The sequence below is a fragment of the Acanthochromis polyacanthus genome, chromosome 15 (genome assembly GCF_021347895.1).
Source record: "Acanthochromis polyacanthus isolate Apoly-LR-REF ecotype Palm Island chromosome 15, KAUST_Apoly_ChrSc, whole genome shotgun sequence".
Lineage (NCBI taxonomy): Eukaryota > Metazoa > Chordata > Actinopteri > Pomacentridae > Acanthochromis > Acanthochromis polyacanthus.
In genome coordinates, this window is record NC_067127.1 from 7,543,782 (window position 1) to 7,571,291 (window position 27,510).

The 27,510-nt window shown below is 41.2% G+C and overlaps 1 protein-coding gene across 1 annotated transcript; it reads right to left on the reverse strand.

Annotated features, from left to right (window-relative positions):
* Positions 1-1,160: 1,160 nt before the first annotated feature.
* Positions 1,161-25,564, reverse strand: insyn2ab (inhibitory synaptic factor 2Ab). The gene is made up of 6 exons (XM_022197751.2): positions 25,229-25,564; positions 24,840-25,002; positions 16,921-18,091; positions 12,686-12,757; positions 2,700-3,158; positions 1,161-2,547 (listed from the first exon to the last, which is right to left on the reverse strand). The coding sequence occupies exons 3-5, from the start codon at positions 18,084-18,086 to the stop codon at positions 2,975-2,977; spliced, it is 1,422 nt and encodes a 473-aa protein (XP_022053443.1). The 5' UTR covers positions 18,087-18,091; positions 24,840-25,002; positions 25,229-25,564; the 3' UTR covers positions 1,161-2,547; positions 2,700-2,974.
* Positions 25,565-27,510: the final 1,946 nt, after the last annotated feature.

A 27,510-nucleotide genomic window follows, 5' to 3' on the forward strand; every position in this document is an offset into this window, starting at 1 on the left:
ATTAGAGGAGAGAAGAAGGAGCTCAACCGCACAGCTGCTGAGCCCTTGTCATGGTCCAGCTCTGCTTCACTAAAGCACAAAAGACTTGAAATGTGAAGTGTGTGACACCGGTGAATGCAGCCCTGCCTGGTACTACACCCAGCACTGGTGGAGTTATCTGCTGTCACGTAGAGCTGCGAAGGGGAAGGGGCTGCTGCTCCTGCAAGTTCCTTTTTTTTCCCTTTTCCTTCCAGTGAATCTTGTTGTTTAACACGTGATCTGTGTCATCCTGAAAAGTCAGCTTTTTCAAAAACCCAACATGACTCAGTTCTCATCACTTCTCGGATATGATTTCAACATCCGATGGCTCATTATTGCCGTGTTTGTAGCGAGAAACTAACATTTCATCTGTTCAGGATTTAAATTTATGCCTCCGTAGTGTCTGGGTTCTGACATTTGTCATTTGAGGAATGTATAAAAATAAGACATATCTTCTGATTCATCTTAAAAATAAGACTTTTAGAGAAATTTGTAGCTTTGTGTGGTACATATCACCTTGCCCTAAACACTAAAACAGTGCTGCTTTATGATACCTAACAGAAATACTACCATTGGCATGACCATTATGTTGGTCTGTATATCCCTAAACACTACAATACCCATTAACTTTGGCTGCTATCACCATGTTAAAACCACATTGAGAATTCAAATGGCTTTGGATAGAGTTACACAGCAAAGAAAAGTGTGTAATAAATTAGCCAACATGTTCAATTAGTTCAACAGAGAACATTGAAAGGAATGCTAGGGTCATGTTTCAAGTGATTGAAACAGAAGAATGTTTTCTCAGCAGCATAGTTCTTTACTTTTGCCTGCCAATAGTTGTGCATATGACAAATTTTAAGCCCAGTGTTTGGATTTTCTTTAATGCAAATGATCGTAGCGAGTCTTTTTACTCAGAAATATTTATATGCACAAGCTGCTGCCTCCATTTTTCGAAAAAAGACAGTCATTATTATGATTGTAGAGTGTGTCATGCCAGTCATAGCTCTTAAACTGTTTCAACAATGGGTCTTCAAACATCGTAAACGGGATATTTACTTCATGTGCCCATAAAAGCTCCTTCCTCTTTGTAACTCTATTTCCCCTTGCTTTCATCAGACACAGGAGCACACCGGATCACCTTCGATTGAAAATGTTTTAATTGTGATGTAGAAACAGTAGAAAAATGCATAATATTGCACATAATCACTAAATTGCACTTTCTCAAGGTACAGATCATTGCATGAAAAATAGTGACCTGAAAAATGTAATCTACTGCGTAATGTAACGATGGGAGTCCAGTGTATGTCTTGTACATTTCCATGTACCGTAGTCTACATGAGAGCTGCTGTTATAAAATCACTCTAAGAATTCATTAAATACCTGCTTTGTAACAGCGTGCAAGTTCAGAATCATTGCTACATCACCAACGTTTTGTTTGTTGCTTTGTACTTGACCAAAGCTGGTGGTTACAAGTCTTTTTTTTTCTTCTGTTAGACTGCTACCATACTCCTTTAGCACTGTGTATAGCCCTTCTGCTCTTGCTGCAAGTTCAGTGCACAGTTGTTTGTGTGGGTTGGTAGACAAGTGTTTGGTGTTCTGTGACTGTCTTCTGCAAAAAAAAAAAAAGGAAGAAAAAAGCGGTAGCATTTTGCTGAATGGAATCTGCAGTTGAATGGCAACAGAAATCCATATTACAAAACAACACTTGAAGTGTGAGCTAACTGGACATGAAACGAGTGACTTAAAAATAGATTCTTGTCAAGACTTCACATCAGAGATTCGCTGTGGCACACTGAGTGACCGAGAGGCAAGGCAAAGTCTTTGTGGGCTCAAAGAGAAACATCAAAATAGTCTTTACTTTTTGTTGCAAATTCAACCTATATAACAATAACCAAGCCAAGAAAAACACCTTTTAGGTTATCATAGAAAATATTCTGCCTTAGAAGTTGTCAAAACATCATATCTGCTGTTAAAAAATTAGACCGAACTTTGACACTTGTTCTATATTTTTAAACTGCTTCAAGAGAAGGGGCCCAAACATATATATGTATATATTTAGTAAAAGTTCATCTCACAGTGCTTTGCTATAAAGATATTCTAAAATATAGATTCTGAACATTATGCCAGCTTAAGAAGAGAAAGCAACAGGATGACTGAGGCAAAGTTGGCTGGCTAGTCGGTTAGTTGCACAGTGAGCTAAATGAAGACAGAAAGAAAGATAAAGGGACAGTTACAAAGAGAGGGAGGAGACGGGTTATTAGCAAAGGCAGGCAGATGTTCAGTCAGACAGACAAAACTGAGCAGGATGGTAACAGATAAGGAGGAGGGGAAAGTACGGGGGTTACAAGAACAGCGCTGACATACTGTCATCTACTGTACTGCGTTTCAGTCTTTGACGCATGTTCCTCTCAATAGTCAAATGTTTGTGCTTTGCTGGAGGTGGGGCTGATGTCCGTTCAAAGATTATAGCTTCGCTCATAAAAGGCCCTCCACATGACGCCTCCTCTTGTTGCCAAGCAATATGCTCTAAAGGAAAAAGACCAAAAGTGCATTGCATTCATTGGAAGATCCAACAAGAATAGACATAAAGTGAGAGGTGCATTCACCCAGCAGGTAAATAACGTCCACTTTAACACACGATAACAAATGCATGAACAAAAATGTAGGTCAAAGCTCACCTAGTTTCTGCAGATGTGTGTCGATCCTGTCCAGCAAACATGCCAGAAAAAGGTTAGACTAAATGTAAAATGTTCTTTTTTTGTTAGATGTTTGTTGTGTCTCTGCTGTCCCCCAGCTGACCTGACGTGCAGTCTCAACTCGGAAACCCTAAGTCAACTGGTTTTCATCATCATCCGTTCTCGTGGGGTTGATTACCCCATCTGAATATTCCTTCAACCATTTTGAGATTAATGTGCCCAATAAAAAGGCCGTTTCCAAAGCCTTCATGTTTTATTCACAGGAACCACAGTTTCCAGCGAGCATGCTTTTTGGACTCTGTCTTGGACTTGCGTTTGGGGGTGGATGTAAATACTTCATTGGAATAAGGCAGAGCGGGACATTGTTGGCTGTCCAGGGGGCAAAGTCTCTTCATCAGGGGCTGCAGCTTATCTTCCTGCAGCTTGAAGTCCAGCTCGACGCTGTAACACAAAGCACAACAGGTGGAATATTGAGATTATTGATTTTATTTTTGTGCTTACTCACTGACAGGAAGATCGGGAAGATTAATCTGACAGTTTTGGGAGTTGGTAATTTGTCTGTTTGGTGGCTATAACATTTATGACTCAGTTTTTGACTTATTTTTCATGTTAGTAATCCACAGATGTCCAGATGGAGGCTGGGAGGGAGGCAAACGGTTGAAATTTACTGACAGACACCCTGGCAGCACATATTAGTTGCGGCACATATCCATATTTCAGAGACTCCTCCGAGTAATAGAGTTGCTTAGCATCATCTCTGCATTTTTTATGCATTCGGTCAAAGGACTTTTCCTGCATAGATTACATTTGTATTTTAAAAAAAACAACAACAAAAAAACAGCCAGCATGTGGGTTGCTCCTGACATCAGACTTCCACATCAGCGAGTGTAATCCCAGGCCGGTCATCGTCTGATTTTGCTCCGACACCACAGTTGAACTCTCTCTCCGATTAAATCTCTCAGGCCTGACAGAAATGTGGGGCTTAATCCCATCCAAATGAAACCATTCAGAGGCCAAGCGGATCCTGATTAACTGCCTGTATTCAAGCAAAGGATAAATGCACTATTATACACCATCTCCTTTCACTTTATTGCTATTGATTTGTGGTACTCTGTTAATGTATTTATTCTTGGGGTAGGCAATACATTTTGAAAGCGTCAAAGTGGAAATAAAAAGAATGAATCATCAGCGCCTGCCAAAGTGATACTCCTCCACAAACTTTATTCCTGATAATCAAACGTTCTGTTGCTTTTTTTGGTTTGGGGCATATTTTCCCCCACCTTTAACCGCTTAGATTACTCTCTGCATGTGAAACAGTGAAGACTTGCAAAGCTCATTTCTGTCATTCAAAGGAGAGGATTAAAGGTGAGAGGAGAATTAAAGCTGCCAAAAGAGATGACATCTGACAAGTCAAGGTCAAACATGGAGTCTTTTCCTTGTCTGCGGGCAGACAAATAGACGTGGAGGTACAAAGCCTGGCCTGATAGGCTAACCACTTTGATGGGCAGCGTAATTAGTTCACTAAAGGATATGCTCTACTCAAAGTGACATAATGAATCCTGGAAACTGTCCTCACCCTTAAGATAAGTGTCAGTTAAGAACAGAGCTCTATTAACGCCTTCAGGGTAGAGACTGGATGGAGGGCTGGATAGCAGTTCTGGCAAATCACTGAAAAGTCAAGTCAAAAATGTGCAGGAAACTCAACATCATTGTTAATATAAAAGGAGATTTTGTTGTACCAAAACAAAACCCCCTGTACCACGGTCCTTTTTTAAATCCTTACATGAGAGATTTTTTTCGTATTTCCACTTCAAATGAAAGCCAACACTTGTAGGTCTCCTGAATACCGAATCCTTGACAATGAGAAACTCAATTTTTAGCAGAGAGAGGTCTTTATCTTGGCAGAACTGCCGTTTCTTGCAGTATTTGATTCACATCTCTTATTTATATTATGCATTGTTTCATTTCTACCTGCTCTTATCTCTATTTGTATCTTTTGCTTTATGTTAAAAACTTTGGGTTTTGTTTCACGACTGCCGTTTTAAATAATGTTGACTTGACGGAAAGCGCAGCCGAATCACAGCGGCACAGAGGAACGCAGAATAGCCTCAGCAATTATTAAGCAATTAATCACTTGGCAGATCACTGCAATCACTGTACGCCGTGGACAAATGCCTCGGCGGGAAGCTGAAGGCAACCCTATGCGATGCGGGTGGCACTGGGGAGCAGGTGCTTCAACAAACAAAAGCCCTATATCTAAGATCATCTCGGTACGCAAACAGATTGAAGCGGCTGGAGACAGGAAAGCTTTTCTAGGGCATTCAGCAAAGCAGATTAATCATCTCTTTAGCTATGCAGTGTGAGTAGCTGTTGCTGTGATCAGTGGCGAGCCGTTTTGTTTGTCTGTGGTCGTGGTGTGTCTGAGCACCATTCAATGATTGCTGCTCCTGGGAGGGATATTGCTACCGTGAGATGTCTTTTTAGCATGGCACACTCTATTCATTCAGCGGCGTATACCTGCTCGCTTCCATTCTCTGTTCTTTCTGCTAGTGGCACCTTCCAGCATAGAGTCATTTCCCTCCCATGATTTCCCCTTCGGCCATTCACAGTTTAAACTCTCCACTTGACAAAATGAGTGGTTCGGGCCCAGAATTGTGTAACATCTTCAGAGGTACATGATGGGGCATCATAGATTGAATCACCACAGTGTGACAGTCATTTCCTCCACTGACAGGCGACAGTTGAGGCAGAAGCTTCCCATAGGTTATGTAAATGAAAATACAAAAAAAAAAAAGTCCTCCCTTGTCATGTATATCCGATATAAAAGCCACCTCTGTTGTCTGTTACGCTGCTTTCTGCTTCACAGACGCACAGAGAAAAACCTAATCTCATTAATGAGAACACAATAGAAAAGGCAATCTTGACAATTGTTCAACAAAACAACCACAGCTCTGCCATCTCAGCATGGGACACAAGTGCTAATTAGCTCCTTGCGTCTCATCATCCTGAACTGCAGTCGCCTTCCCCTGAACTTAACTGTTTTTCAAAGTCATTGTTAGCTCCAAATTGGAAACACTACATTGTATACTTTGATTCGAGTGTTGGGTCTTAGTCAACACAGCATGATAGGAATAGGAGCCGATAATGCTTTGATGTGAGCATGTTTTTTAATACGGGCTTCCTGCTGTAGTCTTGGTTGACTCAGTGGTGGGCCTCACATAATTTGCAGTTGATATTCTTGTAAATCTTGTTTGATCAACACATGCTGATAGCGAGGAAACATATTTGAGTTGCTTTTTTGCCGGAGCACAATATCACTACAGTCAATTATCGGTTATATTTCCTTCATACCTTTCTGTTCTCTTCCCCGAGGTATTTGGGTCATCCTTTCCTTCAATAAAGAGCTTTTGAAGAGGGTGGGAAAAGCTTTTGGAAATAGCAAATATGCCAGTAGCTAGGATGCGACACAGCTAATAAGCTGTAGTAATGTCTTCTTTTGGAGCTCCTGGAACCTGCTGTGTTTCAAATTTGCGACGTTATGACCAAAAATTAAGCTTAAATTCGTCTGATGAAGCAGCAGAAAACTCAAAAACTAGACAAGTTGACAGGCAAGATACCAATAAAAATAGGTGAGAAATTCTGTTTTTTGTAGTAAGAGTGAAGCAACTCTTTATGGAATCCTTTACATTTGAAGTTCTTGCTATAACTTAGTGCCTATAGACTCTCTACCCTTCTCCTGCTCTGCCATATGTATGCCCTATTTGTTGCAGTGATGTATGAGATGCTGCAGTGTACCAGGGGTGGGTGGAGACTGTCAGGGGAGAGCCGACTCCTGGATAAGACCCATAGATTGACTACCTGAGCTCAGCAGCTGCTGGAGACCTGAATTTATCGGACATACCGGACATGCCGGTCCGCTCTGAAACTAAGAGCTGCATCTCAGGGGCTGATAATCTTGGTTACAGTTGCAACGTGCAGTCGCTGTCGAACGTCGAGGGATAATTGGTCCCAACTTGACGCTCTCGGCTGGGTTTAATTTGCCTGGCTGCACTCAGACCTCCATCTCCAGGTGTCACACAGTAGCAGTCTGTCCAGCCCCCTCAGCAGTTTACCTCGGTGGATTAACAAACTGTACGGGGATGCTGGTGATGGGATCATGCAGCAGTTTTGAGCAATGAGGTAGTTTTATGTGACAGTACAAAGCACATCTGAAAATAAAGTGCAGAGATAAACAATAAAGCAAAGCTAGCATTCAGTCTCGGGAAGTTTGTGCTGCTGGGTTTTGCTGAAGAATACTAAGCAGCAGTTTTTGCAGAATTTAAGATATTTATGACAATTGCTTTGGCAGAGATAGATAGGACCGTGAGAGATTACTACCCTGCTTGCCAACTGCAGCTCTGCTACATTCAATGACTGTTAAAAAACCAGTTGGATGAACCGAAATAAACAGCTATTTAATGATAGAGAGCACAGATGAAATGATAATCTCCCACTTTATTAGTACTCTGCAGAGTGCATTTTTTATTGTGATTTTATTACTATATGCCACATGCTTTGGTTTAGTGACAACAGGCTGAAGACACGTCTTTTGCCATCATAATTTGCTCAGGGTTTTGTTAATTAAGCCAAGTTGCTTCATCGACATACAAGACTGGCACACTTTGTCTTATTAAGATACTATCAGCGAAATGAAAAATAGAAACTCAGCTGTGCGCTTTAAATTGCCCCTCTGCGCAGTCGGCTTCTCGCCTCAGTCTTGCAAAAATATATTGCTGCTACATCAGTAATGTTTGCCCCTCGGTTCGATGAAGTCCAAACGTAGCCCCATTTATCTGCACTGAGACATAATTAACAACAGGTCTAGTCAAAATCCCATGACACAGATAATACCCGTCACACTCTCATATCAACATTTATTTACAGGCTTCTAAGAATTCTTTAATATCCACTTCACTTAAATCCCGATACTGAAAGCCGCTCTTAACTTACAGTAATGGCTAAACCCATGAAAGCAAATAAATGAAAAGGCCCGTTTGATCAATAACAAACTGACACACACACACACACACACACACACACACACACACACACACACACACACACACACACACACACACACACACACACACACACACACACACACACACACACACTGCAGCATTCTGGCTATAGCACAAGAGAGCTCCTACTGTGCTATATATAAAACTGTCTTAGAAAAACGAACAAAGGGTAAGAAAGGATATTTAACCGTACAGTAACTGGTCCAAGAATCTGGTCTATGGCAAATTTTGTACCCCAGATCTGGTTTGAACGTATAAATAGAGTTTTGACATCATTGAAGGAGTGATTAATCCCCAATTATAGACAGAGAGAGTTCCCACCACTCATTTATGGAGAAGACACATCTACCATCACACTATATCATGTGTTATTTAACTTTATTTACTTAAAAATACTGTTGAAACCAAATATTCTCTAATTGTGTGATTTATTCTATTCTTATACCATAAAATATGCAAGTTGCAAAGTAGTCTTCCAATTTAAAGCTGTCTTCCTGCCCATCTTTAACGACTTGATCAAAGACATCTCGTCTTCCTGCCATAATTGATTTTGGAGCTCAGGTACCTTTATAGAGTTGTGACCGTCCCCCATCCCTGCTTTTCAGTTCGTTAACAGGGAATTGATGGATTTAAACGTTTATTTTGTAACACCGCATGTCGTTGTGGTTGCAAATGTGGATTTTGGAACAGTGTGAAGGCACCGTAGTATATGATCAAGCCAATGTTGTTTTACTTTTTCACTGACCAACAACTGCCGGTCTCAATGGGAACATGGGAGAATTCGGTGGGCAATTCTTGTGAAAAGTTCCCCCCTGTCAACACTGCCATTTATGAATACACACAGACACAGCATAAACAAATTCAAGAGTTCCTAAAAGCATCCATTCATTCTCCATACACCGCTTTATCCTCACGAGGGTCGTGGGGGGGAGGCTGGAGCCTATCCCAGCTGACTTGGGCGAAGGCCCTAAAATCATAAATTTCTTTAATTTGGCCCACACTGGAGGATCTAAAATCCCTTTTAGTAGATTTGGGTAAAATTTTTGAGGCCTCAGTGATCTAAAACTAAAATATGTATTTTTTAAATGTTTTGAAAAGAAGTAGTATTTTGAGTGTCTATCCTGTTGCCAACTGGTCAAATTTGACCAGTTAAGAATGTGATCCTTCCATAAAATTCTTCTTTGTCGTTGTGCTTGTCAAACTGTGTGTGTGTTGTCAGATTCATTATTTGTGATTATTGCATGATTCATAGACATTCTAAAATCATTAGCAGTGACAAAGGTTCTAATCATTTAATACTAGAATTGTCATTTTATTCTGACAGTGAAAACTGCTGCAATTTGTAATTTTACACTTTTCAAAGGCAGAGGTTAATGAATTATTTAACATTTATTGTTGTTGGATTTTCTAAGTTTATTAACACGAAGACCGGAGCTGCTTTGATTAGATGGAACTTACTCGTCTAACTGGATGATGAGGGGCATATCATTAATTTGCCTGTAATGAAACCAAACCTTTGCAGTGCCACATGATCTTGTTTGTTAAAAGTGGCATTAAAATCAGAGGAATTATGTTGTGAGGAAAGCATTTAACAGTGTATTACAGTAAAGAGACAAGTGTGAATGTGTTCTTCACACTTGTGGCATGAGAGAAACGGTGACCTTGACTTGCTCGTCTCTGAGTGAGAAACAGGATACTTTAATTGTGTTCACATTAAAACTCAAATCATTATCACAGATCACCCCCGGACTCTTAGATGGAGATTTAATGCTGAGATAATGCAAAGTAAAACTAAAATGATGTTCTTTTGTTGTAGTCTGTGTCAGTCTAATATGCGGAGTATGTTTGGTCCTCATTTAACTCATAAAAGTTTGGGTTCATTGCAATAAACACTTTTTTCTTACAGAACCCTCCAAGTTCTAATATTTATCTAATAAGTCAATTAAAGTGCAAAGGAGACTGGAGCAATTGCATTGAGAAATACCATAATATGTATTTTCTTCTGGTGTCCAGAACTGTTGTGATGTTGTTTACCGCTTCAGGGAGAGCGGTGTTTGGGTAGAGCTGTCTTAGTTCTGTCCTCCTCTTCTATTTTCTAGCTCAGTGAAGTGCTTGAGACTAAGAGGGGGGTTTGAGCTCGAGCAGAAAGAGGAAGAAGGCAACAAAATGTTAGGGAGAACACACACTCTCTTCTCGTCTCACCCACCTTGACCAAGCTTGTTCTCTTCTTTAGGGGAGGAATGTACAGCTTGATGTAATGCTACGTATATTAAAGGTGAACAGTTTCATCCTGGATCTTATTTGGAGGAAGTACATCTGTTTAAAAACTTAAGTTCCACATGCACAATGACTTCCCAGATGGGTTGGTAGATAACGCTTTAATACTCGCTTTAGATCAGACACCAGATCAGCAGGAAAGAAATAGTCTTAAAATTCTTACTGCTGACAAACGTCAGTGTCTCTGATAGGAGAATCAGATTTAGCTCCAATAATCTGGCATGGCTGACATCTGGTGTGTTTGTTTTGCTTTCGCAAGAAGTGTCGAGTCAGTTTCTCATTTTCTTGCCGGGAAGAGGTGATCTGCCTTTTGCTTTCGTGTCGATGGTTGTTGAGCTGATTCTTTGATGGTGATTCAGGCTCATTCTGTAGAGGCTCGAATCTGTTTTCCAGTTTTATTGACTACAGTCCAGCTGCTCTGTTTTGCACTGGTGTGGAGGAGTGAGAGTGGCTGTCGCTCTGCAGCATTCTGTCTCTGTTGTCCTTGTGTGTTTTTTCGAGAGATATCGATGGAGGGAAGCATTTTGTTTCTATTTTTTGCCGCTAAGACCAAAGATTCTGTTTTGCCGAACAGGAGCAGAACATGAAACAGCTTTTAGTGTTGCTTTTACTGTTGGAAGTCAGCAGCTCTTGTCTGGGTCAGTGCATGTTCAGGAGGTTCTGATGAGTGTGCAGTCCAGATTCATGCAAGCACAGTTTTACATTCTTATTTGAAAAACTCTTTTTTCCTTGAGGCATTCCTGCATACATTACTATGATGAATGCCACCTGTGCACGGGTGGTGTTCATTATCGGATCATTTGCGTAATCCACAAGTATTTTTACTTGAAAACAATCATATTTTTTTGGCAATTTTATGGTATTTGGACACTAGAAATTTAGAAAATAGAGCTGTGATTGGTGTATCATCTGAGCAGAGCCACACGAGCATAAATTAAGAATGGTTTGGCATGAATTTAGATGCCAAAGATGTCTTTCTAGAGTGAAACATTCGTGATGTGAGGAGGTTTCCCCCAGACAGAGACTTTCATTTGATCCTGAGGCAGCTGCTGGAGTGTGAGAAATTAACTTTTTTTTTTTTTTACCACATTAGGTTTGATTTTACTGTTTGTTTTAGCTGATTTCAGAAGCATGTATATACTAGTTCATTCCAGTTAAGGTCTGTCCTCCCTGTGTGTGGACTACGTGACAGGCAGGAAAAGCCTCTACCACGAGGGAATTTTGTTTGGAAAGAAAAAATCCTGAACATGTGCAAATTGGGGAAGTGCCACTCATGATCAGATTCATTTATACGAGTGGTGCTTGCATGTGACCCAGCCATTTCTCATCCCCATGTAACCCATATGAGAGGGAGCTCCTGCTTTCAAGTTCCACTATAGTCTTTCAGCACAATCTGGGTCAGCTTCACACAATGCACTCAAGGAGGGAAAAGAGAGAGGATGCTCTGTAGAAAATGTTACATAAAGCGAAAATCCTGAAGAACACGTCGATTGTGGGGATTGTCCTTTTCTATGAGATAAAACATGTTCGCAGATGTACTGTATGTCTAAGTGATGTTAAAAAAAGTAATTGTTTTGTGGTGTTTTAGACGATTTAGAACAGCAGAGTAAAACTGGACTCATTACTATCTTAGCTACAGTGCTATTGTCTAAAAAAGGGAAGCACAAAGCAGAAGTTGGCAAGAAGATCTCTTTCCTGCAACGGAATTTCACATTCGGAAAAGTTTCAGTTTATAATTTGTTCGAGTTCCCTCACTTGTGCCCATGTGAAAACAACTGACAGGTCCCACTGTACAAAGTGTATTTTCAGGGCTTGAGTGTATTTCCCAAACAGTTTAATGTTTCCTGTTTCAGAGAACAAGGTAACAGGGGGCTTTAGCAGCAGAGGCTTTTAGATAGAAGTGACAAATGACACAAGGTTACAGCTTGAGTGGATTTCACAGCTGCTTCCGAGCCATTTTTTTCCCCCAGCTCAGAACATATCGGAACACTTAGCTCATAAAAAAACATTGTGCGGTTCGACAAAAATCTAATGCCTTTCTGAAAAAAATGAAAGAAATCAGTTGGAATATCGATTTGGGATTTGAAGGGCATACATAGTTAACCTAGTCTGGTTTTTAAGTATGTGAAGTGTTTTATGTTTTGTGATAAAATTCCAGGCCTTCATATCCTCTGTGAAGAGGTCACAGCATTTCCTCCTATATTTTAGTCGCTTCCCACTGCTGTGTATTAGCCTATTACCTTTTCCATCACATTCAGGCCATACATTCCCCCCAAAAACCCTTGCAAATGATATCGGAGGCATTATTTACGCTATCATCCAGCAGTAAAACATCTCCTAGTGCAACACCCAGAGCAGCCGATATTATTTTGTTGTCCTTTCCATATCCCTGATGCTTATTTTATGATTCCTCTGTTTTTGGATTGCATTTACTGTTATGCACAAAAATATAATTTCTCACCGCAGTCAGATCACTGTAAATCCAATGCTGTCATACAGTACCTCTGCTTGTACATTTTCTGGACAGAAAAGCATTATTGCAGCAACCAACTCTTGTAAGAATCCCTTCACCACTGAGCCAATTTATTATACAGAAAAAAAAAATCATTTAATACAGCATTAATGTCCCACCTGTAAATGATGCAGGCGCTGTTTCGACAAGTGTCACAATTTGCTGTGTCTTGTCCTGTTCGATAGGAGAGCCTGTAAAAAAAAAAAAGAGAGAGATGGGAAGATATATGTGATCTCACCTGCATGTTTTAACACCTGTGGGTACTAGCTATCAGACAGATTTGTTCAGCTTTGTTTCCACCCAGCGTCGTTCATTGCTAACAGTTGAAAATGCAGCAGGGGTTCAGATCCTGCAGTTCTCCCAGATTTGGTTAATCAAGTGTGCAGACTCTCTGATTTTACATAATAGGATTACCTTGTTTCGCCATAGTTTCAAGTTTCGTCTGTCTCTGTTCTATAGGCAAGAGGAAATGAGTAGCAACTAAATGCTGCATGACTCCTGTGTAATGAAAAATCTATATCTTTACATTCTGTACTATACTGTACATCTTTTTTTATTACTCATCCAACTTACTTTGGTGCAGACAGATTTTTCAACAAGACTGTATCTGCTTGTTTTATGGCTAAGGTACGCTGCCTCAGGGGTCTGTTGCTGGTATAAGTGTTATATTTTTATGTTGGAAGCTCTCTTTCAGCCAGGTGGCACATAAGGCTTATGTTGCTCATGTTTAAGAGGGCACCCTGAATATGAACAGCTTTTGTTGGTCTGACAGTCTCTGCCTTTCACATCGCCATTATTCATATTTCCCTATTTGAGTTTACATAGGCACGCAGGTGTGCATACTGTTATTTGTGCAAAATGTGACTGCATGCAGGGTTAGGCTGCAGTGGTATGGGAATGATGGGAGAGGCAGTGTTGGAGGCGCACATGTAATTGCTTGCTGTCACGGTAGCCCTTCACCCTGATGGATGACATGTGGAGGGTTGGAGCTCAACTGTACACTGTGACATGAGAGGTGACCTCACTGGGGGAGACAGAACAGCATCTGTGTGGATCGAAAATGCTGATGGGGGCTCAAGGTCAACAAGTTCATCCGTCCTGCCCTGTTCTCAAATAAGTCTCTGAACAGCTGTGAGCAAGGACAGTTACTCACTGCACAGACAAGGTCTGCTCTAGTGCTGTGCTGCTGCCTGGCTTTTCATGTACATCCTTGTAATTTAAAGAGCTTCGCTCTAATAATCAAAATCTATTAACCTAAATTTATAATCACTGCATGAGCTCTGCACAACAGTTCTTTTTGCTATTCAGTGTAAAACGCTCATGACTGGTTATAGTGACACTATACTGAGCGCAGAATGTTACAGGGAACAATTTCATGGATTTTCATGGGAAAAAACTGCACCTCTGAAAGTCATTCTCTAAGCTGACTGTTTGTTGGCACAGATTCACTGCTGTGTTGTTTGCCCACGTCAGCTGTCCAGGGATATGTCCTGCCCTCATCATTCCAGTTACGCTGTACACACCCCCTATCTACGTGCCTGCTGCTCTGCCTGCCTGAGCACTGCATATTGTGTGAACAAAAACCACATTAAGGTCAGGGCACACCGTCTCCAGTGGCTTCTATGTTGCATACAGAGTGTAATGTATGTATTTGTCCTATATCTTGCACATGTCTTGTACGTATGACGAACACAGCAGAGAAACCGCAACCTTTCATGAAAAACATTTAGTACCTACAGCTAAATAAACTAAAGCTGATATATATTACATGTAGAAAAAAATGGCACAATGGATTGTTATGGTTATTATGAAATATGGGATCGTGCAAAAGATGAATATTCTGTGTGTAACTGCAAAATATCTCGCTTTATCATCTACATCCACTTTGAAAACCTTGAACACTGGTTTATATAACGCATAAAATCCTGCCTGACTGAGTAAATAAACATTGCAAAATGTAACAGCTGTAATGTTTTAATTTAGTTCATCAAGTGTCATTGACACACTTTTTCTGAGGTTTGGAAAACCTTAAGGGAAGTGAAGCACATGATGAGCAAATGCATTGTTGGTACTTCCTCTTTGCAGGCTGTCATTGAAAATAGCATCAAAAGAAGAAAGACATCAAATGTTTTCGAGTTCCTGTTTGCAATCAGCCCATAGAACATGTGAGGGCCATCAAGTAAAATCCCCCCAAAAGTACTCTGTAATGTTTTTTCAACATAAACAAAGTGGTGGATGACTCAATAGCCCAGTGGTTAGCATGCATAGCACATGGTCGAAATTCCACCAACAGTTTGACATCTGGACAACAACAAAGTGATGATAACCCTTGTGGGTAATATACCTTCCTACAAACAGTGTGCTCCCTGGACCTTAGCTGGATGAGAGGATTACTTTTGTCACTTCATGCTTAATAAAAGCGTAAATAGCAAATGTGGAAGAAAAATACGAGTGAACACCATATATTTATGGCTGGTTGGAAAAGGGATTTTTTGGTTCAAGAATAGCATTAAAGAAGCCCATCTGACTGCCCAGCCATGCAAGAAAAGGCAATGAGCATTTGGGAAAGCACTATGGAATGGAAGGCAGGCTTTGTGTCTTGTAAGTGCATTTCTCTAATAACGCTGGAACACAACTCTGGAGCAAAACACACTACGGCAGGCACAGTTTTGTGGAGATGAAAGGCAAAGTGTTATGAGGCTGCACTAATTGGGCCTTTAAAACCAAGTTCCACAGAGTCACACTAGGGTGCCTTGTTCACCACTGGATATGGATAGAAGACTTAAAGACAATTTACTTTGTGTTGCTATGGGTTTTGGAGATGGAGAACATTGATTCTTTTGCGTCACTGTGAGAGTCTAACTGAAGACACGGCTTGAGGAGTTTATGAAGCTTGACATTGTATTTATTAGAGGTCCGCTTGGTCTTGCATTGAAATTACACAAGGAAGACAGTGTTAACATGTATTGCACTGCGCATTTGAAATGTCCCATTAGACCTTGGTGACTGATGATAATACCACTCTACTAATCTAGTTTTTCTGGCCATGGCTTGGAAATAACCTATTGGGTTATCCAAGGAAATAGCTCAACATCTTCTTGATGGATTGACTGAAACTTTGATTAAAAAAAAACATATAATATCTAGTTTAATTTGAAGTAGTTATATTCAGACAATAACTTGTTGATCCCTTCCTCTCGAGTCACCGTGAGTTTGGGCCTTATTGAAATTGCACAACTGTTGGATGAATGACTTTGAAATTCAGTACAGAGTCAGACATTCCTGGTCCCCTGTGGATGAACAGCAAAACACAGGAACCTGTACTGACATCAGGCCTAACTATATAGATCTGGGCAAGTGAGTGGTGTGTGGGTTTGTACAGCCATTGTTAGACCAATTAGTACATTGGAAAAGGTTTTTAAAAAATGCCAAGCTTGGGGAATGTGGAGTGCGTAAGAGGATGGATCTTCATTTAAAAAAAAAAACAAACAGCGGCTGATCTTTAATCTAGTGTCACCATCAGGTAAACATTTCTGTTTGTGCTATAGTTTGTGCCCAAACCACTGAAAAACTATTGGCATTCCCATCAGCCTCAGTTGCAAAGATTGTTCAGTGTCAACTGACATATATTAGGGTGGGTGCTAATAAGGCTGCAAACGTGGTAAACATGCCTACAAAATATCAGCATGTCTGCATTTCCGTTGTGAGCATCTTAACATGTTAGTGTGAGCTAAAAGAGAACACCTTTGCAGAGACACTAGCCTGGATGTTGATTCTCAGCCTTGTCAAAGGATAATTTCTGTCTCGCAGAGCCTATTTTTGTATTTTGGACCATTATTGCAATTGTCCATAATAACACCGTAGTTACAAAAAGGTAATTGCTGAAATCTGGTACAAAAGGTAATTGCTAAAATCATATCTGATGAGGTGCGAAACACTAGCGCTCTGACAATCATACAGGTTTTAAACAAACCTCGAAGGTTACAGACAAACTTATTTTCAAGGGAAACCAAAGTTTAAGCTGTCAAAATGTACACAGTTTACCGCTAAGATGAGGGATTATTGCCAATCTTTCTGATCTCTTGCTTTGGGATTTACCTGTCAGCTTGAATTTTTTTGCCTGTCAAACCCAAACTCTTGTTGTGATATTACTGTGTCTCCAGATATTAGCATTTACGTTGGTGAGTACACTATTATCCAATAAAAATTACGATCAAAGCCATGAAAATAAGACTCAAGTTGTGCAAAAAAAAAAACCCTACCCTTTATCATGAATTTTATCTGCTTAGCATGAAATGTGCATACAGAGGGGGCATGCATTGTATGTTTGCATTGTAAAGCCTCCTCTACTCACCCCTCTCGCTGTGCTTCACCTTTCTCCAGCTCCTGAATAACTCCAAGAAGGACCTTGATGGTTTCCTGGCTTGAGCTGATGAGAGTCTCCATGGCCTGCAGCTGTGCTTTGATATCCTTGTCTCCAGATAAGGGCATTATCTGCTGGCTGCTCCCCATGCCCGGGGCTCCTTTGCTTCCTGGAGGAAAGCCCTCGTCCCCCCCAGCCGTTCGCTGGAGTTTAGAGGAGGCTGACACATGCCTCGTCCGACACTGCCCTTGTGACTGTACAGAACATTGGGCACTGTGTGGAAGTGTCTGTGACTGCTGTTCGCTTAGCTGTGTACCCTTTTTCCGTTTACAGCTCACAGTGGGGCTTCCTAAAGACTCCACCTGTGTCAAAGAGTTCCACGCAACAGGGCCCGTGCCCTTTGGTTTGTCCTGTGAAAACTCCGATTCAGCCAACTGGCGCTTTGAAGAAGTGCCAGCATCCGTGTCTTCTTTGGGTAATCCTTTGTGTTTGGTCCTCATCCCACAAACCGGGTATTCTGGTTCACTTTTCGAAGGAGGGCTGCTGGGGTGAAACTCCTCTGAGAAGTGTGAAGAGTCTGGACACGAGGGTCCGTCCAAACAGTTGGCACTGGAAAGCAAATCCTCCGTATCGCTGCTGTCATCAGTATGGTGAAGCAGTGCTTTTGTCTGCCCCACAATCTTACCCTTGTTCTGAGAGGACTCCCCGATAGGTTGTCCGTCCTCTCCCCCGGCCTTTATATCACTCAAAAACCCATTGTTTTGTCCTCTGTAATCTTCCACTAAAGCAGTATGTTTAAATGTGTGTCCTTTTTTCCTCTCAAAAGGGAAAGTCTTGTATCGCTTGGTGAGGTCTGGCGAGGTCTGGACACCCGTGCTCTTGGTCACGTTGGGGATAGAGCGTCTGGCAGGCATGGTCATGTACTTTCTGTGTGTTACTTTGCATGAAATGGACCTTGAGCGTCTTCCCCGATATTCATTCTGAGCTTCACAGATATCCTTAAAACGCACTTGTAAGGCCTTGTTTCTTTTCTTCACTTGCGGCTTGCCAGATTCTCCTCCAGAAGTCGTATCAAGGCTGTGTGATGGGCCTGTCTCGGAGTCTGATTCATCTGAATTTGAGACAACAATACATTTGGTGTCCTCTTTGCTCACCATATTTCCTGAAAAAGGTGAAACAGAAAAGAAGAGTGTGTGTTAGTTTAATAGGAAGGAAATTATTTTGTGATCACTCCAGTAGGATGCATTTGCAGATGGCCTGATTCATTTCTGCTGTAATTTTGTATTCTGGTAAGACATGATGAGCCTCTATTGAAATGATCCAAATCTGAATCCTGGATTCAAAAATGAAAGCACAGTTTTATCTACACATGTGGTGAAAGTAAAATGTAAAGCATCAGAACTATACCACAGAGAGAGAAAAAAAAATCATATTTCATGTATAAGATTAGCACCCTATTGTGAATATATAACTCCAGTGAATGTACTTATTCAAGTCATTGGTATGGAAGGTGTCCTTTTTCCTGCAATGTGTATTTCTTAATTGTTTTTCTTTTAATATTATCCTCAGTGTTATATAATATAGAAATCCGGGACTCCTTCCTTAATGTAACTGTCCCATAGGTTTTTCCTACACCCACCACCTTTAATTATTGTACTCTTTTTAGGAAGAAGTTGTCACATTCTGTTAGTTTGACGTTTCTATATGACACCATAGTAAGAAAGCTCAATCTCTGTTATGCCAGTTAAAGATGCTCATCAAAAAAGCTGACCCTCAATATGAAACTGGATTTATTCTGGCTAAAAAATTCTTAAACTTTCCCCTGCCTCTAGCGGTGCACATAGCAGAACTGAAACCCTATAATGGGATGTTTCTTGTGTGAACTCTTGCCTTCTTTTTTGTTCCACTAGCACTTCTGCTAACCCCACAAACCCTCTCACAGCCATGTACAGTAGCATTTCATAAGCAAGCTTCCCTGCCAACTGTTTGATAATTCGCTTCAGGAGACCTTCATTTGCGGTAATAATTGTGTTTGTGCCGCTCTCCTTGCTGCTCCTGGCATCATTCAAATACTCCGTTTATTGACTCTTCTTTATATCAGTTGTCAGCTCCAAATACACACCTCAAGCTAGAAGTTCTTTCCTGTTAGCTTGGGGATCGCTGTCGAGATGCCAGACCGCTGTTTTACCTCATCCCGCTAAGTATTTGGTGGTTGTATATAAAGTGTGGGTTGATGTGTTTAGGAGAAGTTTGTGTGCTCGACAATATCATTAACCTGCTAAATTGCCAAGACTGCTAGCTGTTATTGCTCCCCCATAGATGTACTTGGGAATGATAACTCTGTACAGCTGACCTTTTTTCTTTTGGCTTTTGATTTACAAATGCATTATAACACATTTGTTTTGATGATTTGTGAAGTGGTGGAATAGAAAATGCTCATGTTTTAGCATTTGCGGCTTTATTTCCCCCTTGGCTAGTGTAATTTTGAGGGTTTTCTATTCAACCCCTGCAAGCTTTGGCAGTTTCTTAGAGGTAGTAGTGTACTTTAGTGGTCTAAACATAACATCCACTTGTGGACTTGTGCATATGAAATTTACATTTCATCCAGCAACACGTTACGGAAGCATACCAACTCAAACAAATGGGCTCATGTGACAGCTCACTGCACTGTTCTTCATATCATAATTACATCTAAACTGCTGTTCTCTGCTCAGCATTGATACACTCAGACGCACTCATTGCTAACCTTGTATATCAACACACCTCCTTATCAGACCTACAGAACATTTCATGATGAATATCGTTGCTGTGTTTAGATGGCTTGATAGCATTTTCCCCCACAATGGTTGGAGGTGTTTTGTTAAGGAATGACCATAGAGTGGGCAGCCCCTCTAGCTGGAATTGTTTGCTCTATAATATATTCCTTTTGTGGTCTGAGATCCCTCTCACAGGAAATGGCCACACAGCAGCTGTGGCCCACACATACTGGACTATACATAATAGCTGCCGTTGGTGCTCATCCACCTGTATCCACCTGTAGGCTCCGAGTCTAAGCTCCCCGGTCTGATATTTATCATCATCACTCGCTGATCTTGTGCAGCGCTGAGCGGAGTGACGAGGTCAGAGCCAAGACACCAAATATAAACTGTGCATGCTCTGCGATCACGTCATAAATCTGTTCCATAGGAGTTGGCTAAGTGATCTGACCTTTAACTTTAAGTGTTTACAGATTACTGTTTGTTACAGCTTTATATTGAGAGCTGCAGAGTTTAGAAAAAGTACAGATGGCTTGAAATCACTACAGCATATCTGTACGTGAGGAACAATTTATACTTCAGAGAAACTGTGTTGAAGTCAGAAAAAGTATTTTAGTTATAGTTACATTTTTTGAGCACATTTTTTTTATAACGCAAATGTTTGTAGGACAGTTTAACAATAGAAGCGTGAATAATTGCTTTGAAGAATTAAAACCGCATTTGTTTGCGTTAAAAAACAGTCATTTACAATAAATATATAACTTCATGTGTCTATAAATCCAGCACAAGATCAGTTTGAGTCAGCGTGCTTCATTTCTAAAACTTGTCTCATCTGTCTCACAAATGGTGCTTCAATCATCAACATAAATTGTCATAATTAGCAACTCATTTTTCATGCTTTAATTCATCATTTCCACACATTATTATTACGAAGTCATTCTGTCAGTTTTACTTATTTCCAGCAGCATGGCTTCATTTATATTGATCAACGAATGAATCTTAAGGTGTTTTGATCAAACCAAGGAGCAATGAATGATTTTTATAATACTATAATAACTGCAGCTCTTTTATAGTCACTCCCCATGTAGGTTTTCAAATTAAGGTCCATTTGATCAAATAAGAAAAAAAATTACATTTTCTGTCTCATCTGCGATGAAACACATTTCATAGCTAGTCCATGAAATATATCAAGCAACACAAGGAAATGAAGTGATGTCTGATATGGTTGAAAGGAAACATCAGAAAGAGCTGGTTAATCATTTTCATATGACAAGACACCACGCGATAAATAAACTCCAATGAATCATTTATTACCACACAAAAGCAGAGCTATTCATGGCATTGCAGCTTCTCTGAAAGTAATCATGTTTTATCATTCTGAGACATTGTAAATCCATCAATGTGATTGTTCTGGTGGGGAAATTCATACTGAAGGGACATTTCCTTACTGTCACTTCCACTACCCCCGTGAAATTTGCAAAAGGAAAAGCATGAGTGGATTAGATTAATGTTAATTTCTCATTTGCAGTTGATTTACAGCTACAGCGCATGTAGGGTTCCAGCGAGGTAATGACTAATTATGTAAGAAAATATTTCGAAAAGAATGAATAACTCAGCCTAATATGAAAAATATGCACATTTCTTAATGTTGGACAAAATTGCCTGCTTTCCGTGTGCTTCTGCTTTGTTTTTGTGTGCATATACATACACTAATATGAACATTTGTACCATACATGTAGGTATATCTACATGTAGAAAAAAAGACAGAAAGTGAATGTGACTATTAGTCTCTATAGGCCTTGTTGCCACCTTTTCAAAGAGAGGCCTTTGCCAGTATTTTACGCTGTATGAACACACACACTCACACACACAGCAGACAGGGGCTGCTCACAAAAATCATGAGGTTGTATTTCTTGGGACTCCTGCCATGTGTTTCACCTTGCAGACTGTCCACTCCAACCTAACTCTCAGTTCTGACTGTTGATGAAATGGAATATATTTAGCGGCACTCATGTTTCATCTTGCTTCCTGTCAGTGTTGGAAGACAATGCATGGCAACGGCTCCTAGTGTCACTTCAGTGACTGCGATGCTTTCGGTGCCAGATGAGAAAGAAGGAAAAATGGCACAAAACGGGCAACTAGCTCAATCTCATTATACACGAACAATATGGTGCGCTGTGTCATGAATTTACACACAGTTGGAATATGGAGCAGCTGAATATTATTAGGGGATGGTATTTGTTCTAAAACATAGCTTAGTATGCACTTTGATTTGAGCATAAGTTGTTTGTCAGAAGCGGTTCCACGGATAAAAAGAATTAGTCTGAGGCTGATTCACATGGGATCATACTATTTCACACTCAGAAATACCAATCTCACACTGCTGAAAAGGTAATCACATCTGCAGGAAGTGTCGTCTAAGCGCATACAATTTCTTATGCGGCCATGTAAGGCATGTAAAGCAGCTAAATGGTAATTCACACAAAGAGAATCGAGAAAAGCTCTTCAATGACTTATTATTGTTGGAAGTCTGATACAGAGAGAGTGAGAGCGAGACGAAACACTGAGTAAGAGGGAGACTGTTGTGACACATGGATATATTCAGATAGTTGAAAGAGAATCTCCTTTTTCCTCGTCGTCGTCGTCTTCTTTCTCCTCCTTCTCCAAGCGCTCCTCCTCAAAGCAAGCTATCTCTGCTAATGACCTGAGGTCCTTCCCTGATTTGGCCTCAGCTATCCAAAGGATTATGAATAATGCATTGACTCTAAAATTGCAAAAGTAATCCTCTGAAATCTCCTTATGTACCCAGGCAGACCACGTTGTCTGTTCCAATTGCCCTTCAGTTTTTCAAACTAAAATGCTGCATGCATTAGGAGGGGGGGAAAAAAAAAAAAAAAAAAAAAACACCTTTAGCTACAGTATCATGATTGATTGTCATGACCACAACGGTGTAGAAACGTGGCTGTTTATAAAGAATGTTAATGGGGTTTGGATCCATTTTCCTTGCAATAGCAGGTCCGCAACACTGCTGACTCATGATTTATGCCCCATCGCAAAGCAGAGAGAAAGACACGGCTTTGCTTGGATCGACTTACATCCTTTTCAGCGTGCATCAACGCAATAATTACTGAAGTGCATCTGTAGGATATTTACATATGATAACACTGTCTCGCCAGTCTCATTAATGGTTAAGTAACTGTCGTGGCCTCCCACGCGTCAAACATCACTACGCGCTGAACCCATCATAAACATGAGGATGTTTCTTCAGGGCTGCAGCTCATCACTTTAGAAGTATGTGCTAAAACGTCTGTGTGTTCCAAAGTAAATACCCGCTCTTCATTGTTAAACAGGCTGATGCTGTGCTCATCACCCCCCATGCATTGTGCTGCATGCATTGTTGTGCAATGCATCCTCTTCAAATGAGGAATTTTTAGTCACTATTAGCATAAATTACTGAGTGTGACATTGCACCAAATTTGCCCTCATAAGCACAATGCAAAGGACGAGATGTCACTGCACAGTGTATGCCTTTGTCCACTCCATGAGGTCGTGAATGTGGTCCTGTGCACTGCTATAGCGCTGGGCATGTGTGGAGAGCAGTTTTAGCCTCTACACATGCCACATTGTAGTAATATTGTTCTCAGCGCTGCTCTTGTTCCAGCAATAATGTGGGCCACTTTGGTCCAAGATTTTTATATTGTCTCCTGCTCCATTTTTGAAAGCAATCCCAGCCAGTTTTGACAGCTCAACAGTCATGCAGACACACACATACACGCACCCCGTCTTATTCCAGCTGTCGTCCAGCAGAGATATCCGTATCTATCCCGGCTGCAGGCTACACCTGTGAAAGTTTGCTTTATGACTTTATTGGCTTCAAACATTTATCACTGAGCAGCACTTTCTATTATTGGGGGAATAGCGTGAGGTTTTAAAAAGCTCCCATCTCTGTATCTGCTGGATGAGAGCACTGGCTGTGAAATGGATCCTTGGGAAGAGTAAGTTTGAAGAGGGTGATATGAAGAAGGGCATTTGGCCTTTTTTTTCCTTTTTTTGTGTGTGTGATCACATGCTCTACTGCCAGTGTGGGCCTTTTTTTTTTTTTTTTGGATGATATAATGGAGAAGTCAGTCTCCACCTATAACACTTTAGAGCTCACATCTGTAGCCCCTGATTGGATTATTGATTAATAGGGTGTTGGGTTATGGGCATGCACGTGTACTCAGGTCAAACTGATAATGAACTCAGGTGACATGCAGAGGACGATTTAACAAGTGAGAAGACGCTGAAATAGACAAGTGGCTAGCCTGTGTGGCGCCTTAAAGCTGTACCGCGTTTATGTTTCCTGTAAATTTAGGTAGTCAAGGAATGACGTGGAGAAAATAAGAGGGACAGAAAGCGAGCGAGAGAGAGAGAGATAGAGAGAGAGGTGGGGGGCGGGAGAGGCAACGACTGACACCAAATAAAAGTGCAGCTCTGTATGTGATGCAGTACTCCAGAGGCTTCTAGATCACACATGTCATTAGTCATGATAAGTCTGAATCCACCTTCCATCAAATTCAGCCGTGAGGAGCCCATCACTCGTCGCATACATAAATTTGTCACGTAGTTCGCAAGCACTTTAATGCAATAGGTGTTTTCCCGTAGACGATCCTCATCTTGACAGTGCATTGCAGTACAATATATAATATTCTATTAGTAAGCACTGATCAATGTTCCTCACTATCAAGCCCAGGCAATTCACAAGTACAGCAATCTCGATAACCAGCCTCTGCTGCTCACTGGATAAATACCGCATGTCTGTCAAAGGCTGCAAAGACACGCATCATGATAAGTGTATTAATCAAAGTCAAATTACATCACCATTCAATTTCAGTTGTGAGGAAGAAAACCTTTGACGTGTTCTCCAGATTAGTCATTAAACCTGCAAATGCTTGGATGCAGAAATGCCCCCTCCCCGATTTATCCATATCTAATGCAAGCAGGGGATCATACACATGCATGCAACACGAGGACTTTAACAGTATTTTATCATCATTCATGCATGCTTTTGGTATCCACTTTGATGCTGTTGAGATTATTAAAAGCCATCCCTCCACACACACACACACTCTTATTGCAGTATCTGTGAATATGTGTGCAACTCCAAACTCTTACCTTGAGAAACAGATCAGAGGTGCAAAGGACAAGAAAGCACAGATCCCCTGCAGATCCAGCGTTCATCCATGTATTCAGTGGGTGCCAGGGTACCGTCCAGCCACTGGAGCAGCTCTCACAGGCTGCAGGAGTGCTGAGAGAGAGGCAGCCGGTGCAGTGACAGCTGGAGTAGTTGTGGCACATCCGGCAAAGATTCAGGTTATCGGGATTGGAGAGGGGGAAAAGCAGACAGACATTGCCTCAAAAACCTCATCGGGTCCTCACTCACATCCACCCCCTTTCCAGCCTCTTACTCCGTTCTCTCTCTCCCCCACCCCACCTCCTGTTCTCCCCTCATACACCTCTTTCAAGCATCACTGACACTCATTCGCTCTTGTCCCTGCACTCACCGGGAACAGGCACTCACACACGCAGCGGAGATCTCCATCTCGCGGTGCTGCTGCTGTTGCTGCAATCCCTGTGCATTCGTGATTGAGTGTATATGTGTGTATGCGTGTGTGTGTGTGTGTGTGTGTGTCTGTGTGTCTGTGTGTCTGTGTAAGGGAGGCAGGGAGAGGGTGGGCTGGTGGGTGGGTGGATGTGGCAAAGGGAAGGAGGAGGAGGGAGAGAGAGGAAAGAGGAGGAGTGAGGGGTAGTACGCAAGCTGCTGGGGAAAGTCCAGAGTCGGTGAGCTGCATCATCAGCGAAGACCCCCTTAACTTGTCCTACACAGACCGGCTCCCTTGACACTGAGCTGTTATATAATCTGAAAGGCTTCAGGAGACGGGGTAGAGAGAGAGGGGGGGGGGGGGGGGGGGGGGGGGGGGGGAAGCTGTGAAATAATAATGCATTGTGCTTTTAATTGGATGCCTCCTGCCCCCCCGTTGGTTTCATACATCTGACACATTGTTTATGAGAGGTGGTGAAGGGGGCTGAATAGAGCAAAGGGAACGGGAAAGTGGCTCTGTAGCTTCACAAAAGGGGGGGAACAGAGGAGGCGAGGAGCCAACAGGGCAGCAGTGTTAATGAGAATCCGAGACACGGGAGAAAATGAAATGATGGGAGCGGGTAATAGAGACAGTGAGACACAGAAACAGAGGCAAAGAGAGGAATTTACTTCACTGGACCAAGGGGAATATTGATTGTGCAAAATCTTAAATTTCTCCCGTTTCTCTGCATCTGCTTAGAAGTTCGTACATTAATGACGTTCTGCTTTTACAGGGAGTAAACATAGGATGTAATTGTGAACACATGCTCGGTTAATTAATCTCACATTAATTAGAAGGTGGTGGAAGATTACAAAGCTGTCAAAATGAAACTTTGCATGTATCAGGAAAATAACACACACGTATTTGCTCCTCTGATTGTCATCTTCTTATGATTTATCTGTTTATCTGAGTTGTTTTAGTTCTGCACTTTGCCTTATGTAAACTGAGCATGAATTATCATTTTCTGTCTTTGTGCCTCCTAGTGGCAGAGTTTAAAAAGATGCTGTTGGAATCAATAATCACCATTTGCTAGGAGCTGCAAGCTGCAGAGCAACTAAACCCTTTTTTTTTGGCTTTCTGTATTTACTTCAACAAACGAGAACAATTTTAAGATTCTACAATTATGTTAAAAATCTAAATTACATTTAGTTTGTTTGTAGTTACCATCTTTTTTTAAAATCTCCAAATGTTTAAAACTAAAGTAGTTGTAGTTTTCCTCTTATTTGGAGAGCAGAAAAATTCAGTGTTAAAAAGCGGATGAATATGTAAGTGATTCCAAGGACCTTTTAAGAGACCTTTATTTTTCCAGGAAGCTAATTAATTACACAAAACCAAAACAACTCAGAAACAAGCATGGACAATACTGTCAGCACACCAAAGATGCCCCATATTTACCAAGCTTCCAGCATAAATATTTTTGTCAGCAACACGCTTACTCCTCTATATGTATATGCTGGATGCCTGTTGACTGATTCTTATCTGTCACCAACACCATCAGAAAGGCATCTGATCATCCCAGACTCCTTGTGCCTCCCATGACAACAGCCCTGCTATCTTCACTGACTAGAAGTACAAAGAGCCCTGCAACAGATGGTCTGGCCCCCACAGAGCTCTGAATTCAAAATACAGAAGCAGTCAGGGATTACATGAGGAGACTTTGGGACAGCTCTTCAAGATGCTTGGAGCAATTTACCTGCCAAGTACCTTTATAAACTCGGCAGAAGTGTAACAGGAAGAATTGGTGCTGCTGTTTGAAAGTTGAAAAAATGACAAAAACATTAATTTGATGTGGGATTTTTCTGTTTAAAGCAATTTATATGAAGTTAACTGATGAATAAATGGGAGTATTGTTGAAAGCATCCTCACCTTAGTCACTAAGATCTTGCAGTGCTCTATATGTAAGCTGAGGTGCCAAGAGATCCAACAGGTGGCTTCAGCATTATTTCATAATGACTGCTGCCATTTTGACTACTTGGTAAAAGCATCTTTGAGAGGACAAAGTTTGCAGGGTGGTTCTCGTCAGCAGTGGCACCTGCACATAGTGATCTGAAAAGAGGCGAACCACAAACCAGCCACATGATGCAGGGTGCCCAGATGATGTCATAAGGGCAGTTAAGGCCCTGTCAATTATCAAATGCACATCCCTTGAGCATGCAAGTACCTGAGAAGACTACAGAGCAATCGCAAAGTGGTTACTTGGTTAA